The 19,722-nt window shown below is 42.5% G+C and overlaps 1 protein-coding gene across 1 annotated transcript; it reads left to right on the top strand.

Moving 5' to 3' along the window:
- The first annotated feature begins 11,263 nt into the window (after positions 1-11,263).
- On the top strand, positions 11,264-18,617 carry LOC122919759 (growth hormone secretagogue receptor type 1-like). Its single transcript, XM_044268943.1, has 2 exons — positions 11,264-12,014; positions 18,243-18,617. Exons 1-2 carry the CDS (start codon positions 11,264-11,266, stop codon positions 18,578-18,580), a joined length of 1,089 nt encoding a protein of 362 aa, XP_044124878.1. The 3' UTR covers positions 18,581-18,617.
- Positions 18,618-19,722: the final 1,105 nt, after the last annotated feature.

Genomic DNA, 19,722 nt, shown 5'->3' with positions numbered 1-19,722 from the left:
AGCTCATCAAGAGTGTGCAAAGCAGTAAACAATGCAAAAGGTGGCTACTTTGAAGAACCTAGAATATTACATATTTTCAGTTGTTTCACACTTTTTTGTCATGTATATAATTCCGCATGTGTTAATTCATAGTTTTGATGCCTTCAGTGTGAATCTACAATTTTTATAGTCATAAAAATTAAGAAAACTCTTTGAATGAGAAGGTGTGTCCAAACTTTTGGTCTGTACTGTATTTAAAAAAAAAAAATCTTCATACAAAAAAAAAAATTATACAATCTTTAGAATACATAACATTATATATTCATTATCTGCTCCTGAGGAGAAAAAATAAAATAAAAAATCCTCCTGTCTCTAACCCCTCTCCCGCACCCACCTCCCTCGGCCCAACCTATACCACCCATCATCTCACGGGGGGAAGCTATATTAGCCATTTCTGCCATGTTCTAACAAATCTATGTTTTTTCTTAATATTTGCCAGGTGAAATTCCTCTCTAGCAAGTGAAATTCTAGTAATCTTCTCCCATTCCCTAACCGTCGGAGCCACACTGCCTTCTCAATGTCCAACAATACTTTTTCTAGCTTGAAAAAGGAGTTTGAAAGCGATTTCCCTATGTTGTGGGGTATCCATTTTATCCATCACCCCCAGTATACATGTCTCAAATTGACTGGGGACTTTAAACCGATGGTATTGCTCTATTCTGCCATTAACCTTTCCCCCAGAACTCTTGAATCTTTATACATGTCCAGAGTATGTGGACATCATCCACCCCTTCCTCCCCACATTTTAGGAAGCTAAACACTTTAGTTTTATAACACTTCTTTAATTCTCAGGGGAGTAATAAAGGCGGTATAATATATTGAATTGGGTAATCCTATGGTAAAAGTTCTTTGAAACTCTATTTTTTTCATTTATGGCCAATTCCCAAAACTTTTCTTGCTTGGGGGTTATAACGTCTTTCCATTTATTCATCAACTATTGACCGCTTTCTTCTTGGTCTTTTGATGTAATAAACATTGATATGAACGATTAACAAAAGGAGAAGAAAATAAATGAATCGCACATCCACTGCAAATGCTATGATCTCATCCCTGCATATCTGCAGGAGACAGCACTAAATAGCACATGTGTACCACCTCCATGCTAAACGCTAAATGAGGCATTAGTGTACATTTTGATCAAAAGGCATAAGCCCACTCACCACGCCAAGGTCGCCTCAATGAGTGGGTCCTAACCTAAAATTGGCGCGGTGGGGCCCAGAGCTAGGTATGGCATGGTCAAGCAGCAGGGGTGCTGTTTGGCCACTGGGTCCCGCCGCCGGCCGGGATGGCACCACAGCGCTGGCGGTCGCCGTGTAGTGCCGCGCCAATTTTAGGTTAGGACCCACTCATAGAGGCAACCTTGGTGTGGTGAGTGGGCTTATTGCCTTTTGATCAAAATGTACACAAATGCCTCATTTAGCATGTAGCTTGGAGGTGGTACACATGCGCTATTTAGTACTGTCTCCTGCAGGAACACAGGGATGAGATCATAACATTAGCAGTGGATGTGCGATTCGTTTCTTCTTTTCTCTCCTTATATAAACATTGATACATTTAGAAATTAATTTCCTCCCTGGTGTTATCTTGAAGATATTCATTAACGGCTGCGGGAGGATTTCAACTTGTTTACCTTTTCCTAGCAAAGTTCGAAGTGCTTGTTTTAATTGCAGATAGAAAAACCTCAGCTCTGTATTACCCAAACCATACTCCTTTTTAAGATCTTCATATGATATCATGTCCCCCTGTCTCCATACCTGACCCAGTTTATAGACTCCATGTTTCCACCAAATTTGCTGCTCGATTAATTTTAATTCTGTAAAGTGGATATTATCCCACAGTAGGGTGTCGGGAAGGGGTCCAAACTGGGACCACAACCTGCTTGCTTCCTTCCAGGCCCTATCCATCAATTCAACTATCGGAGTCTTGCTACTTCCCTGTTGTGACAAAATTCCCGCTTCTATTAATTGGAAAATATTACAATTTTCCAACCGATAGTTTATCCCTGTGACTTATATCTTAGCATATTACTCCACATTATCATGTTTTTTATATGGCCAGCAACAAAATAAAGTTCCAAATCTGGGACGGATAAACCGCCCTCCCTCTCATGCATATACAATATTTGTGCTTTTATCCTTGGTTTTTTCTCTCTCCATACAAAATCCATTAGGAGGTTAGCTATTATTTTAAATGTGTTTTTGGGGGATTATTACCGGAGAATTCCACAATATATAATTCAGAGAAGGTAGACACATTTTAATCTAAGAAATCCGTCCTGCCATCGAGACGTCTTTTCCATACGTCTATTTTCTTCCTAATTTCTTGAATTTTAGGGGCCACGTTCAACTGAATATAATCCATAGGATTTGGGGTTATTTGGATGCCCAGATACTTGACGGGTTCATTGATCTTCTTAATTTCCAGTGCTCCTGGTTTAAAATTGTTCAGAGGATCAATCGGGATACAGGCTGATTTAGACCAGTTTATAAGCCCTGCATATTTACCATATTGGTCAAATACCTGGAAAATCTTCACAAGTGATCTATGAGAGCCTACAAACAGCATAATATCGTCTGCATATAAAGCAATTTTTTCCTCGTGTCCACCAAACCTGAATCCCACAATTTCTTCATCTTGCCTGATCATATCAGCCAGCGGCTCTATAGCTATAGCAAACAGCAGAGGGGAGAGGGGACATCCCTGTCTAACCCCCCTGCGGATATTTATATTATCAAAATATTCCCCATTTAAAGAGGACCTTTCACCTGAAAAAACATTGTGAACTAAGTATCCTGACATATACAGCGGCGCCCAGGGATCTCACTGCACTTACTATTATCCCTGGGCGCCGCTCCGTTCTCCCGTTATGTCCTCCGGTATCTTCGCTCACTAAGTTATAGTAGGCGGAGTCTGCCCTTGTTCTGCTGGGCGTCTCCTCCTCCTAGGCTGTAGCGCTGGCCAATCGCAGCGCACAGCTCACAGCCTGGGAGGTTTTTTTCTCTCAGGCGGTGAGCTGTGCACTGTGATTGGCCAGCGCTACAGCCTAGGAGGAGGAGACGCCCAGCAGAACAAGGGCAGACTCCGCCTACTATAAGCAAGTCCCCGAACATCCTGGAGGACATAACGGGAGAACGGAGCTGCGCCCAGGGATAATAGTAAGTGCAGTGAGATCCCTGGGTGCCGCTGTATATGTCAGGATACTTAGTTCACAATGTTTTTCCAGGTGAAAGGTCCTCTTTAATATCACTTTTGCTGAGATTTCAGTATATAACAATCTTACCTATGATATAAAATTATCACCAAAACCCATCTTCTTCAGTGTTGTGATCAAGAGGGGGCCATTCTATGGTATCAAACGCCTTTGAGGCGTCTATGGTAACAATCAATCCTTCGCCACAATTTGTGGGTTCAAGCTGGGTGTTCACAAAATAACGCATGATATTATCGGTTGTAGTTTTGCCTGCCATAAATCCTGTCTGATCCTCATGAACAAGCCCCAAGACCACACTTCTAAGTCTAGTTGCCAAAATCTTTGCCAGTATTTTATTGTCCATGTTAATTAATGAGATAGGGCGATATGAATCCGGGAAAGTTGGATCTTTCTCGGGTTTTAGAATCAGTGTAATTAATGCTTAAAGAATCTTAAAGATTCTGGCAGTTTCCCGGTCGTCTTCGCCTCCTCCCACATTGTCAATAATTTTGGGGTTAATATTTGCTTATATTGGGCATAGACTTCGAACGGGATACCATCTATACCTGGGGCTTTATTCTTTGTGATCCCAGATAGTACTTTATCCACTTCCGAGGCTTTTAAATTGGCTTCCAGGATTTCACATTGCTCTGTTGTTAGCTTGGAAATAGTAATTCCCTCCAAAAACTGTTGTATTTGGGTCAGATTCTTGTTTATCTTACTACTATATATATCTTCAAAATATTCTTTGAGCAGATCTAATTTAGCCGCTTGTTCACTAATTGTATGTCCTGACTTATCTATTAAGCTATGGATATAACTGTTTTTCTTTATTTGGGTCGCTACCAAAGCTGCCAATTTTTTTCCTGGAATATGAGCATAAATATAATTATCTCTCACATAATTTTCTTTTTGTTGTTCTGCCAATAAAAACCGCTCATCTTCCAGTTTGGATACTTTCTCTATCCGCTCTTCATAGTTTTTGTCAATGGGGTTTTCAACGTACTTTTTTTTTCATATTTTTCCACCTCTTGTTATTTTTTTCCTTATTCCTTTCTTGTATATTGCTGTGTATTTTATGAATATCCCTCTAATATATGCCTTTTACGCCTCCCATACTATATTATTTACCGCTGACCCTTCATTTATTTTAAAAACCTCCATTATCTCTTTCAAAATCCTGTCGTGCACCCCTAATATTTTTATCCACCCTATATTTATGTGCATCCCTCTTATTTTTTTTAATCGTATTTATGCTTATAATAATTGGGTTATGATCTGAAATCCCACGCTGTCCGTATTTAACCTGTTCAATCTCAAACGAACCTTTGTTATTAGTGAACACTAAATCTATCCGTGATGATCTCCTATGAGTCTTTGAAAAACATGAGTATTTTTTCAATTTAGGGTGCATTACCCTCCAAATATCAATCCAACCCATTTCCTCTGTGATTTTTTTTTAGCTTAGAACCCGTGCTAGAAATTTGTGTGTTACCAACTCTACAGCTATCTATTTTACTATCCATAACATTGTTAAAGTCGCCCATTACTAAAAGTGGTTTATCCCCTACCTTAAGCACAAAATCATGAATTTTTAGTAAGACATCCGTTTTAAAGGGTGGCGGTATGTAAACATTTGCTAATATCCATGGTCTTTCTTCCAATAAACAGTCAATCAAAACATATCGCCCTTCTTCATCTATCACTGTTTTCCCTATTTTAATATCTATATCGCGGTGTATTAATACACTCACGCCTCTGGCATATGATGAATAAACTGAGTGAAAAGAGTGTTGTATCCATGGCCTAGACAACCCGTTTATCGTTTCGCCTATCAGATGTGTCTCTTGTAAACAAACTATAGCAGGTAGGGATCTATGTATTGCGTCAAAAAACGCCACTCGTTTTACTCCCCCACTCAAGCCCCTGATATTCCAAGAGATATTTCTTATGTAAGCCTAATTATATGTCTAGCCCTTTCCCAGGTGTAGTAGGAGGGGCCCCGAGGTAGTAGGAGGGGCCCCGAGGGAAGGTGGGTAGAGGGGCAGAGGAAAGAAGATGAAAAAAAAAAAAAAAACAACATCTCCACAAAACGAGCAGTACAATGAAATCCCCCCCCCCCCCCCCCCCCCCCAAGTGAGCCAGACTAGTTTCAGTCCTGGTTCTCTATCTTTCTATCTTGGCAATTCACCCTCCCAGCCAACCCCCAGCCCTCTTATCCCTCAATCCCCTATATTTTCTTTGATCCATGTTTCAACCGCTTCTACTGTATCAAAAACCCAATTTTTTATTTCCCATTCAATCCTCAATTTAGCCGGAAATAACATTGAATATTTCACATTATTCAACCGCAAGGTTTTTTTCACTTCACTTCAATAAACCAGCTTCTTTCCTTTACCGTTTCTTTTGCATAATCGGGAAATAAAATTACTGTTGTACCCAGGTATTCTAACTTCCCTTTCTTTCTTGACCTGCGCAATATCTCTTCTTTATCCCTAACCGACAATAAATTGAATATTATAGGTCTTGGTCTCATTCCCGGTGGCGATTTTATCGGGAGTCTATAAGCCCGTTCCACAAAATTTTTGTAATCTGAGATGTCCTGGCCCAGTTGTTCCATCAACCAAGTTTGAATAAAAGTACAGGGATCTTGTCCCTCCACACCCTCTGGGATCCCCAGACATCTCAGATTAGACCTTCTGGACCTATTTTCTAGATCGAGTAGTCTATTTTTAAAATCCCTATTTTCTTCCTTCAGGAAGTTTTTTTCTTTATTCATTGTCTGTAAGAGGTCCTCAGAGTCAGATGCCCTTTTCTCTATATCTATCAGCCTTTCTTTATATTTTTGTACATCCGCTCTGAGGAACCCCACGACTCTCTAATGTTTCCAGTCCGGAGAGAGAGGTCCTGTATTGCTAAGCTACATTTTTTTATTTCTTGGAATATATCTTGCAGGCTAGGAGTCTGCTCCTCTTTAGTAGAGGCGTTTTCCTCCATCTCATTTAACTGTTTATTACCAGTCTCCCCAGACTGGAAATTAATTTTGGGTTCTTTCAAGATAAAGTTTTCCTCTAAGATAGACTCACCCTCTTCGCCTAAGCCCACATTCCCCCTTTTATTTTTTATTTTTTGAGGGACTAATCTGTCTGCGCCTATTGGTCAAGACTAGTTTCTTGGATCTTTCTGTTTTTTTAAACATTGGAGAGATTGAGGTGTTTAACTCGACTTGCCCCTTGGCCTTTTTTCCTGCCCCCTGTCTAGCCATCAGTATAATTCTCCCTGCACTCAGGGCCGGCCTTTGGGGTGTGCGGGCTGTGCGGCCGCACAGGGCGCCATAGCAACAGGGGCGCCGGGCGGCCGACAGCTCGCAGTGTAATATGCGGCAGGCGAGCGAGCTGGCGGCGGCGGCTGGGCACAGGGAGATGAGCGCTTCCATTGTGGAAGCGCTCATCTCCAGTCATCTGTATCGCCGTCCTCAGGACAGCGATACAGATGCCTGCCTGTGCTGCGGTAGGGGAGGGAGAGGCGTGTCCCTTTCCCTTCCTCTGATAGGCTGCAGGCACTAGGCCGGCAGCCTATCAGAGGCCGGCGCCGGCGGCGCGATTACGTCATAGCCCCGCCTGAGCCATACAGCGTGGGACACAGGCCGGAAGAGGCCTGCATCGCATCACTGACATGGAGGTAAGTATGTGTTTTTTTTAATTTTTTTTTATTATGTACAATACTTTTACTGGCGGGGGCTGTTATTACTGGCTAAGGGGGGCTGTTTGTTATTACTGGCAAAGGGGGGGCTGTTATTACTGGCGGGGGCTGTTATTACTGGCAAAGGGGGGGCTGTTATTACTGGCAAAGGGGGGCTGTTATTACTGGCACAGAGGGGCTGTTATTACTGGGGGCTGTTATTACTGGCACAGAGGGGCTGTTATTACTGGGGGCTGTTATTACTGACACAGAGCGGCTCTTATTACTGGGGGCTGTTATTACTGGCACAGGGGGGCTCTTATTACTGGGGGCTGCTATTACTGGCACAGGGGGGCTGCTATTACTGGCATAGGGGGCTGTTATTACTGGCACAGAGGGGCTCTTATTACTGGGGGCTGTTATTACTGGCACAGAGGGGCTCTTATTACTGGGGGCTGTTATTACTGGCACAGAGGGGCTCTTATTACTGGGGGCTGTTATTACTGGCACAGGGGGGCTCTTATTACTGGGGGCTGCTATTACTGGCATAGGGGGCTATTATTACTGGCACAGGGGGGGGGCTGTTAATACTGGCACATGATTGGAGGCACTATAGGGGCATCTACTGAGGCCACAAAGAAGGGGTATTTTATATGGGCTCTCTGTACAGTACAATTTTATACTGGGACACATGGTGGGTACTATGGGGAAGGGGGGAGAGGAGTACTATGGGGTCATCTATGGGGGGCACTAAGAAGGGGCATTTTATACTTGCAAATTATGGGGGACACTGAGGGCATCTACTGGAGCATTTTATACTGGTACATCATGGGGGGCACTAAGAGGAAGGAGGGTGTGGAGCACTATGGGGTCATTTACTAGGGGCACTATATAGGGGTATTTTATACTGGCACATTATGGGGGCACTATGAGGACATTAGCTCAAATGGGGGCATTACAAGGGGGTATTTTTTGCACTGTCACATTATAAGGAGAATTATTACTACTGGGGGGGGCATTATGGTGGGCTTTATTACTCCCCCATGGTATGACCCCCTAGTAGCAGCACCAGCCTCTCCCTGCTCTGCTATCCCTCTGCCCCTTCTCCAAATCCTTATTATGAAATCTTTCTCATTAGGATAAAACACCTCATCAGCTCCACCGAGACCCCAGCCAAAGTATGGAAGTGGCGTCTGAGATCCCCAAAAGGCCAAGCCAAGTAACTGTAAGTTTTCATATGAAATATGTTTGTTATACACATATAGCCTACACTGTGCCACACAATATTTTTTATTTTATTTTTTGAGGGGGGGGGGGGGCACCACAAGGTTAGCTTGCACAGGGCGCCTGAACACCTAAGGCCGGCCGTGCCTGCACTTCCCCTTCCTCCGCTACTCCACCAAGTAAACCACCCAAGGAGAAAACCATGCAAGCCCAAAAACACAATACGTCAATTAAAATGTTCATTAAGGTGGTCAACCACCTCCAACAATCGATATATCCCTGCGTTCACCAAAAACCATCACATCCTTAGTCCATTGATTGTAATACTGCATTATTATAGAACTCGCACTCAGACAGTTAATAGCAAGCAGTGATTGGCGATAATTTGGTTAGTTTGGAAAATTCATTCGAACCAACAGTTCATCCAATCATTTCATTTTCAGCAGTATGTTTTTAAGGTTCGGAACCCAGACAGTTAATAGCATAGAGTCAATATCAATCACTCAGTTAGTTTTCAACATTAGTTAGATTAATATAAAACCATCAATTCTCCATCCGTCTCATATTTGGCAATATATAAGCTGTAACTCTGCTCCCAGCATTGTAGTGTTTTTCAGCACAAACAGTTAGTCATAACTATAGGCAGCCACACTTGATTATTTTACTAAGTTAGTCAGGTTAATTCAAACCTTCAGTTCATCCAACCATTTTAAATTGACAATTCGGCAGTAGCAGTCTCTTGTTTCATAGCTAGTTAAGTAGCACTCCACAAACTTTACGCAGGACCCGTTTCGTGACCTCCTTCCAACCCCTCAGCCCGCACCCTCTGTCCGCTACTATCCCAGCCTGCTGACAACAGACCTCCAGATCTCCAAATGAAGGGAAGGCTACAAAGCCCGACCCCACGTATTTACAGGGAAGAGGGGGAGGCGTGAAAGCACTCACGGACCACCAGTCAGCTCAGCCCACTCTCCTACTGTTGCGATCCTGCAGTCAACGCCGGTCTCACTTGTTGTTCGCCTCTCACACCCCTCGAGGACAGGACTGCCAAACGATCCCAGCGGTGTATCAGCGTGTCAGAGCGGCAGGCGGGGGGGCGAGAGCAAGCAGAGGCAGCCTCGCTTGGAGCTCGGCGTCACATCAGGCTGGGGGCTCTGGAAGGGAGATCGAGCATCACCTACGTGCACATACCCACATGCCCTTCTCCCAAGTTCTGAGTATGAATCTATCCTTGCAGATCACGTACACCCATACATGCTGATTGCCTTCCCTGGGGCGGATGGGATCTTCCAGAAAGACAATTCTACATGTGACGCGGCTAGAAAAGTTCAACATTGGTTGGAAGAGCATGACCAAGGCTTCCATGTACTACCCTGGTTCCCTAATTACCCAGACATAAACCCAATTGAGCATCTGTGGGACCGCCTCGATTGTCGTGTTCACTCTATGGATCCTCCTCCACGCTCTTTCAGCAGCTATAGATACACTGCAGTCAGCATGGCTCCAGATACCTGTGACAACCTACCAGGACCTTATTGAGTCACTCCCAGCCCATCTAGCTGCTGTCTGTGTCACCCACTGTGGTACTCTGGATATTAGGTGGTGGTCAGAATAATGTGACTTGACTTTATACTTACTCTATATACTTAACAAATAGAGGAAACAATAAAAAAAAAAAATCTGGGAGTGCTTCTTTAACTTTACACTACTCCCCAAAAGTTAGGGATATTTGGCTTTCAGGTGAAATTAATGTAAAAAGTTCACGCTACAGTGATTTTCTACCATGAAAGTAGGGCATTTAAGGATACTTTTACACTAGCATTTTTCTTTTCCACGATTGAGTTCGTCTAGCACGCAGACCACGCTGATGTAAATGGTTTCAAATGGTCTGAAGTGACACTTGGGTGCCTCTCACCTTCCTTACATGTGCCTGGAGTTGTAGGGCATTCATCATCCAGTTCCACAGGGCATTGTTTACAATGAAGCGGTCATCAGTGTGGGATGTGGCCAAAGGATGTCCACTTCTATGCCTTTCTGTGACTCTTCCAGTCACTCTGTATCTCTGTTGCAACTTGCTGATGATGCTCTGTTACACTCTAATCTCAGTGGCCACTTCTGCCTGAGAACATCCTACTTGAAGCCTCAATATGTTGTTCAATTGTTAGGTTTCTTCTTGGTCACATGATGTCATGATGAGGAGGACCATTTAAATACTGATTCTAATTGAACCAGGAAATTTATTGGGCGATTCATGGATTAAACACCTGTTGTGAATTGCCGTTATGCGCCTTGTTAGAGAACAGCAAGTTGTGCAAAAAGTACCGAAACAATGAACAGTTGGACTTATGCATTCAAAAGTTTCGAGAAGGTCACATTAAGTTCACCTGTAAAGGTTGGATTGCATTTTAGGTTTGTTCTGAAATTTCACCCACAAGCCAAATAGCCCTAACTTTTTGTGAGTAGTGTATGTCTTTGGAGGGGATTTGGAGAAATTAATCTAGATATCACTCTAACGTCAGATTTCATTAGTTTTATTTTATTATAATATATGGAACAATGACTACAGTGTCACTAGCTCATTACAGGGACCTGATATTCATACTTATGGGCAGCATATCACTAAAGCTTTGTCTTATGACAGTGTAATGAGACTCTGGATGACAGCAGGATAAAACTGATGACTAAATATGTATATTTATCTTTCATGCTTCATGTAAAGTGTAATAAAGACTTGTTCAAAAATGGTGACAAATGTGATTTTGCAAAGGGTAATGGACTGTTAAAGCACAGAAGGGAATGGTTTTAATTCACTAATTGAGCATTAAAGTACATTACTATCAAATAAGGTCAGATACTCTCTCAGTCCTGTAGGGCTTTCTGGGAGAAAACAGTCTTTAACACCGACATCAAGAAAAAAAAATGACTTGGAATAAGACATCCAAACAGCCTACAACTCAACTGGTACAGTGATGACGGACCTGCAGAAAATATATATTGGCTCAAGCTTACTTATAGTCAACCATATTTTCTACATTTGTCCTCTTTTCAATGTGAACTGCACTGGAGAACACGCTATTGACACCTTTTCCGAAGACTGCATGTAGACTCTATTAGGAGAGTAGTCAAACGATGGCTGAGAACGAAACTGACGCTGGATTTCAAAGTAATGGGACCGAACCCACGGACAGGAAAACTGCAATCTTTGATATTCACACATTAGTTCCGGTCACAATCATCTGCATTACGCTCTTTCTTTTAGGGGTGACGGGCAACTTGATAACCATTTTAATCTTTAAGAGGTATAAAGACATGAGGTCCACAGTGAACATGTACCTCTCCAGTATGGCAGTGTCGGACATCCTGATTTTTCTTGGCGTGCCATTTGATTTATACAGAATTTGGAAATATAGACCTTATATCTTTGGGAATTTTGTCTGCAAGTTTGGATATTACCTGAGTGAGAGCTGCACCTACTGCACAATTCTTCACATCACCACTGTAAGTGTAGAAAGGTATCTTGCCATTTGTTTCCCCCTTAAAGCCAAAATCATGATCACTAAGAAGAGAGTGAAGATCATCATCATATTCTTGTGGATGATTGCCTTCATTACTGCCGGACCAATATTGTTTCTGTTTGGAGTAGAACATCCTTCTGGAACTCAACCGGAGGAAACCAAGGAATGCACTACCATGGAACATGCCAAATTTGGCCTTCTTTCTATGACCTGGGTGTCATCCATTTATTTTTTCATTCCTGTCTGCTTTCTGGTATTGCTTTATGGTCTAATCTGTAGGAAGCTTTGGAAGAACAAGCATGGAATACAGGGTCCTACTGCGGCCAATAGAGGGAAGCAACACAAGCAGACAGTGAAAATGTTGGGTAAGTTACCTGCAAATACATTGTTTCATTGTCCTTTTAGACTTATTGTCAGTGGTTCCCACTATGTAATTTTGGATTTATAAACTGCATATACTGTACCATGGAGATGTCAAGACAGGTATTACTGGTGCTGGCGACAATCATTAAAGTGTAATTTTTAAATGCCAAAAGGGGTTTTCCACCATGTGAAGACATTTTGGATCATTTCCCTCCAGTATGGTTACCTGCTCCCCACGGCTTGGTTCTAGCTCCTTCCACTGGGTCAACTGGGCCATGTGATGCTTGGAGGACACATCAGTAGGTGCAGCTCTCACTCAGGTAATACAAGGTAAGTGCAGCTCTTACACAGGTAATACCCAAACTTGCAGACAAAGTTCCCAAAGATATTCGTTGGCTGCCGTGGCACACATGACTCCTAACCACATGAGTAGTTGACAAGTGGAGAACAGACCATGGTGAACGGAAGAAGCCAGGTAAGGCAAGTTTTAGACTAGTGCTAGATATCTGGAAGGCTGTTCTGGCAGGGAGAAGCCTGACGGATCTCTCTATAATCCGGCATTGCCAAAAGCTTGAAAGTCTCTGTCCGGCCTCATTAACTATTATGGGGACCGGCGGAGTGCCGGTCGCAACCCGGCAAATATGCTGACAATTAGCTGGACGAAAACGGTTTCTGTCCGGCCAATTCTCAGCATATGTGCCGGGTTGTGGCCTGATCTCCGCCGGTCCCCTTTATAGTAAATGGGGCTGGCGGGTATGAGGTTCCGTCCAGCAGTGCTAATTGCATGTGCTATCTTAAAGGTACATTTTTTACATTGTGCCTTTTCAGAATGTTTATTTAGGGTCCATTCACATGCATTTTGCAGAACGGAATTGCGGACCCATTCATTTCTATGGGGCAGCACTTCCGGGTCTGCAATTCCGTTCCCGAAAAAACAAAAACATGTCCTATTCTTGTCCACAATTGTGGACAAGAATAGGCATATTCTATTAGAACCGCGGAACGCATATTGCCGCTGTTCGTGTTTTGTGGATCCGCGCAACATGTTACGGACATCTGAATGGAGCCTAAAAGGGCGTCTGTAAGCAGATTTGTACCTATGAAACTGGCTGACCTTTTACATGTGCACTTGGCAGCTGAAGGCTGTGTCAGCAATGCGGGCACATATGAACATGGGACCAACACAGATGCCTTCAGCTGCCAAGCGCACATGTAACAGGTCAGCCAGCTTCACCACAAAAGACAGAAATAACAAGGTGGTGGAGGTTTACTGTGGCAAATCCACATGACAGGATCCCTTTAATGTCTGTTCAGTGGATATAGCTCCAACCACTATAGGCAGATAGAATCCCCCTTCCCCCTTACAAAGTCAGATATGAGTTAAAGGGGGTAGATCGTTATCCACTCACTTTGTTTTTTAATATGGTAATGTGTGTAGTCTTTTTTTATTTTGATAATCATAAAAAGAACACCTAAACCCACTGTGAGGGTTCATTATGATGGCCATATTTGATCACATTTCCTCGGTTGTTCTCTGAAGCCCACATGGCAGCCAGCGCTGTAATACGGGAATATTTTATAGTGGACATTTTTTTGTTACAAAAAGAAATAAAGATAAAAGCTTTTCCAGCTTTGTTCTACAACCCGGCCATTGTGTAGATTTCAAGAGTGTCCTGTCCAGAACATTCTGTAACCAGAACATCATAGACATTCACAGCACAGTGTGTTATGCCAGCCATTAACAGAAGGCAGTGCTAATTTCTGCGGAAACCTTTTCCAATATATTAATAATAGAAAAATATTGTAACACAGCCCGTCATGGGCTGAGACACAAATGTCAGATTTTCAAGAGAGTGAGGCCTAGAGCAATGTTTCTCAACTCCAATCCTTGGGGTCCACCTGCCAGTCATGTTTTCAGGATTTCCTCGTGCTTCGAGGTAACAAATAATTTTTTTCTAAAATGGCTGCTGCACATGTTTCAAAGTGAAGAAGCCCGGGAACGCAATATGACCCATAATGCTGTATAGCCAGCCTGGAGGTAGCCATCCCATGTCATAGCCCTATAAAAAGCCTCATCCCACACGGTCTCCGCCATTTCACAGTGAGCTGAGCATAGGGAGAGACACGGCAAGTGCTTATGCACTAGGGATGGTGTTGCTGAAAGCTATTAATAGCAGAATATTGGATAGGGAGAGTGCAGGGACATTGTAGGGAGATCATAGGGAGAGTTTTTAGAGACTGTAAGCAGAGCATAGGGATAGTGCAGGGTAAGTGCAGCTTGTTGAACTGCTGCCACATTCCCAGTTAATTTATTAGTTTATACATAGATCTACTGTGCCTCAGTATTAAAGGGCGGTCTAATATATCGCTGCGTTTATCTTGTTCAACTGCTGTAACATTAATAGTTAATCCTTTACATTTACTGATACAGTTACTGTACACTATGGCCAACAGACAGTTGCCTGGGCTTTTCAAAGGAACGGCTAGTGGCAAAAACATTGCTGCAGCCAGCACAAGTAACAGCAGAAGAAGGGGGTGGTGGTAGCAGTGGCCGCAGCAAGAGGCCAGAGCTGCCACTGTCATCCAGTGGTCATGTACTATGCCAGGATTAGCTGAGCGGAGCGGGCTCCTGCTTCTGCCTGCAGACTGTTATGTAGTTCAGGACTTGTCACAGGTATTTATTCTGTGGGATATTCTCAAATCATGACTAGTGGGCCCAGAGGACTGGAGTTGAGGAACATTGGCCTAGAAGACACAAATGAAGGAGAGTCGAGTTTGTCATTTAACTCTTTGTTTCTCCATAACTTTTGCTATGTAATGTGGGAATAAGTCATCATTACCTTTAGTGTCTACATCCTATTTTCAACAGTGGCAAACATAAAGTATATGTACAGTTGAAACCAGACGTTTACATACACTATTTAAAAAGACATATGCATGTTTTTCTCAATATCTGACAGGAAAATCAGAATAAACCATTCCTGTTTTTCGTCAATTAGGATTACCATAATTATTATTATTTGCCAAATGCCAGAATAATGAGAGAGAAAGTGTTTAAGGCATTTTTATTACTTTCTGCAATGTCAAAAGTTTACATACACTAAGATTACTATGCCTTTAAACAATTCTGGACCACCCATATGATGATGTCATGTGTTTAGAAGCTTCTGTTAGGTTTGTTGGCAACATCTGAGTTAATTAGAGACACACCTGTGGATGTATTTAAATGCAGACCTGAAACACTGCTTCTTTGTGTAGCATCACGGGAAAGTCTAAAGAAATCAGCCAAGATATCAGGAAGAGAATTGTGGACTTGCACAAGTCTGGCTCAACCTTGGGTGCAATTTCAAGATACCTGAAGGTACCTCGTTCATCTGAACAAACAATTATACGCAAGTACAAACAAGATGGGAATGTCCATCCATCATACCACTCAGGTAGGAGACGGGTTCTGTGTCCCAGAGATGAACGTGCTTTAGTCTGACATGTGTAGATCAACCCAAGAACAAAAGCAAAAGACCTTGTGAAGATGATGGCGGAAGCTGGTAAGAGTGTGTCAGTATCTACAGTGAAACGAGTACTATATCAACATGGGCTGAAAGGCCACTCTGCCAGGAAGAAGCCATTACTGCAAAAGAAACATTAAAAAAGGCAGATTAATGTTTGCAAATGCACACAGGAACAAAGGCCTACATTTTTTTCCTGTGGTCTGACGAAACTAAAATTGAACTTTTTGGCCATAATGACGATCGTTACGTTTGGAAGAAAAAGGGAGAAGCTTGGAAGCCAAAGAACACCATCCCAACTGTGAGACACGGGGGTGGCAGCATCATGTTGTGGGGTTGTTTTGCTGCAGGACGGACTGGTGCACTTCACAAAATAGATGGCATTATGAGGAAAGATGATTATGTGGAAATACTGAAGCAACATCTCAAGACATCAGCCAGGAACATAAAGCTTGGGCGGAAATGGGTCTTCCAAATGGACAATGACCCGAAGCATACTGCCAAACTGGTTACAAAGTGGCTTAAGGATAACAAGGTCAATGTTTTGGAGTAGCCATCACAAAGCCCTGATCTCAATCCTATTGAAAATGTATGGGTAAAGCTAAAAAACTCAGGTGCGAGCAAGGCGACCAACAAACATGGCTCAGTTACACCAGTTTTATTAGGAGGAATGGGCCCAAATTGTGCAAACTATTGTCATACAGTTTAAGAGCAATGGTACCAAATATTAATGAAATGTATGTAAACTTTTGACTTTGCAGAAAGTGATAAAAATGCCATAAAATATTCTCTCTCTCTCTCATTATTCTGGCATTTGGCAAATAATAATAATTATGGTAATCCTAATTAACCAAAAACAGGAAAGCTTTATTTTGATTTCATGTCGGATATTGAGAAAACATGCATATGTGTCTTTTTATATAGTGTATGTAAACTTCTGGTTTCAACTGTATGTGTATGTGTGAACATGATTGTGAATGCTGATTCAAATCCACACAAGGGGGAGGGGGGAGATTTATCAGAACTGGTGTAAAGGAAAACTGGCTTAGTTGCCCATTAGTTTCAACTTTCATTTTTCAGAGATTCTTTGAAAATAAAAATCTAATTGGTTGCTATGAGCAACTAAGCCAGTTTTCCTTTACACCATTTTTTGATAAATCTATTCCAAGGACTTTACAACACTGCTTCTACCAAACATCAGATGGGGGACATGAAGTCAGTAGAATCTTCTTCTTGTGGCTATACATTGATCATCATCAACAACTTATAAACCACCTGCTTAATATTGCGTAGTTCCTCCTCTTACCATCAAAAATCTTTGTCCCATCGAGGCCTGGATTTCATATGACCTCTAAAGGTGTCCTGTGATATCTGGCACCATGACCATAGCAGCAGATTCTGTAAGTCCTGTAAGTTGTGAGGTGGGGCCTCTATCGATTGGACTTACTTTTCCAGCTCCAAATTTGGAAGCCAAGTTAGCAGCTTGAATTCTGTCATGTTCCTCAAAGAATTCCCGAGCATGGTAGGACAACAGGGGTGAAGGGGTGTACTTAGTGTGAAGTAGTGTTCAGGGACTTGTAGGTCATAATAACATCCACAAGAATGTCACAAGGTTTCCCAGCAGAGCGTGGTCCAGTACATCACACTACCCTCGCTGGCTTGTCTCTGTCCTACAGTGCATCCTGGTGCCACTTCTTCTCCAGATAAGTGACACATGCACAATGTAATAGAATATGTGATTCACCAGACCAGGCCACAGTCTTCCATTTGTCATGATCCAGTACAGATGCTCACATGCTCTCTCTAGGCAATTTCTGTTGTGTAGAGATGAGATAGCTACAGCTATCAGGACATGCTGGTAGTTGTTTTTTAACAGCTGGAGGGCCGCAGGTTGGGTATCCCTGATCTAATGCATGCCATAACACCCCAGAAGACTTGTCATTTTGGAGATACTCTGACCCAATTATCTAGCCGTCACAACTTGGCCCTTATCAGAGTTGCTCAGATCCTCACTCTTGCCCATTTTCCTGCTTCTAACATCAACTTCAAGAACCGTTCACTCGCTGCTTTATGTAGCCCCCACCTTCATAATATAAACAATGGGGGAGACTTATCAAGGCCGGCACTTTCTCCGCTGGCCTTGCTTTCTCCTGCACTGCTGGAAGAATTGCCTAATGTATGATTAGGTGCAGGCCTTGTCATAAATTACGATAATGGTCCAGCACTGTGCGCTTAAACAGAAATGTGTGGCTTCATTTGCACCAGAAGTAAATAAAGGGGCGAAGGTGGTGTAAAAACCACCACTTGGAACAATTTTTAAAAAAATTGCAAACATGCAGTTTGTAACTTTTTAACTCCACGTTTGTGGTACACACTAATCAATAAATCATTATTCATTAAATGGTTACCAATATCTGACCAATGGCGGTCCAACTCTCCCACCGATCAGATGTTGAAAGAGGTTGTAGTGCTCAAGTGACATTGGTTACATGGGCTTTGTGCTTTCTGCTCCGTCCAAAGTTTTGTTTCTATGCCAGCAGCTTCTGAAAACAGCTGATCGGTGAGGGTGCTGGGTGTCAGACCCCCCACGATCTGATATTGATAACATTTATGGCATATCCTATCAATATGTCATATGTTCCAGATTGTCATTGCAGTACCCCTTTAAAGCAATCTTTTCATATTATAGACTTAGAAGTATATAATGGCTTTTGTGTTTTTCAGCTGTTGTCGTGTTGTCCTTTGTGTTGTGCTGGCTGCCCTTCCATATTGGCCGGATCTTGTTTGCGTGTGTTGGACTAGGACAAAAAGACATCTATCACCTCGCACAGTACTTAAACCTCATCTCTATGGTTCTCTTTTACCTGGGTGCCTCAATCAACCCCATGCTGTACAACATTATGTCGCAAAAGTACAGGGCTGCCATGACTAAAATCCTCAGTCCAAGGGAAGATCCACAATTTAGGAACATGCCAAGGAGCGAGCTGTCTTCTCTAGAGGGGACAGAGGTCACTTCTTTCATGACGCTCAAGTCCATCGAAACTGAGAAGATTTCTGGGTGACCACTGTTGAAGTGAAGTGTTGCTGTTTACTGATTTGGATTAACAGCACCAGTTTATACTTTTCTTTAAACCTACTTTGATAAGAAGATCATTGGGACCTATCATATTTCTACAGCCATTCACACTGGAAGATATACAAGTAATGTACCAAGTGGAAACTCTAGGCGTAAGGCTCAATACTACAGAACCCAAGAGACGGCTGTGGGTGACCATCAATGGTCCATGCACATGACGTTGCCGTGTACCTTGACCAATGGAGTGGAGAAGATATTACCATCTTTTTGTTTGGTTGTGGTGTCCGATAAGGCTCCATGAGAAGTGGAGCCATAGTGGTTGTTACTTTTGAATCTGCTTCGGTACATTTTATTCTATTTTCCGCACAGCTGAACTTGTAGACTGAAGATCATTCATTGACTTACATAGGACATTGTGCACAAAGAGTGAGATCTGACCATCACCCCATGTGAATCATGGGACCCTGTGTTATCTATATATAGCTGTTACCTGCTATTGTAATCCAGTGATAATGGTATGACTGCAGATAAGTGATCGCTACAGAGCAGGAAGTTGTAGTCTATTGTGAGGCTCAGTGGCTGGGGTTAAAACTGCAAGATTTAATTTTTTTTTATATAGTTAAATTTAAAAAAAGCACTCTCCAGCAATCCTTAAAGAATATGTGTAAGGCTGTGCTCACATCACGCTATTGTGCCACATTTAATATATACAAGACATGCATGTTAAATAACGCCAATGGACATCACACAGTGGCATTCATCAATAAGTTTTTGCTGGACTCTGCAGGATGGAAAAGCATAGTGTATGCTAAGTTTTTGCATCCTTTTTTCCCCAACATATGTTAAACATGGGACAAAAATGTAACAGGAAAATTTTAACTTAAAGGTGTTGTGTCACTTCAGCAAATAACATTTATCATGGAGAGAAAGTTATTACAAGGCACTAATATATTTGTGATTGTCCACATTGCCTGCTTTGCTGGCTGGATTCATTTTTCAATCACATTATACAATACTCGTTTTCATGGTGAGGACCATGGTCGTGCTTGCACACTATAGGAACAAGCTCCGGCCTGCGCACACTCCCAGCCACCAGAGAGGCCCGAACTTTTTCCTATAGTATGCAAG

Source organism: Bufo gargarizans, chromosome 9 (genome assembly GCF_014858855.1).
Source record: "Bufo gargarizans isolate SCDJY-AF-19 chromosome 9, ASM1485885v1, whole genome shotgun sequence".
Lineage (NCBI taxonomy): Eukaryota > Metazoa > Chordata > Amphibia > Anura > Bufonidae > Bufo > Bufo gargarizans.
Note: the sequence above shows the minus strand (reverse complement) of the source record. Positions and strands in the feature narration are given on the sequence as shown.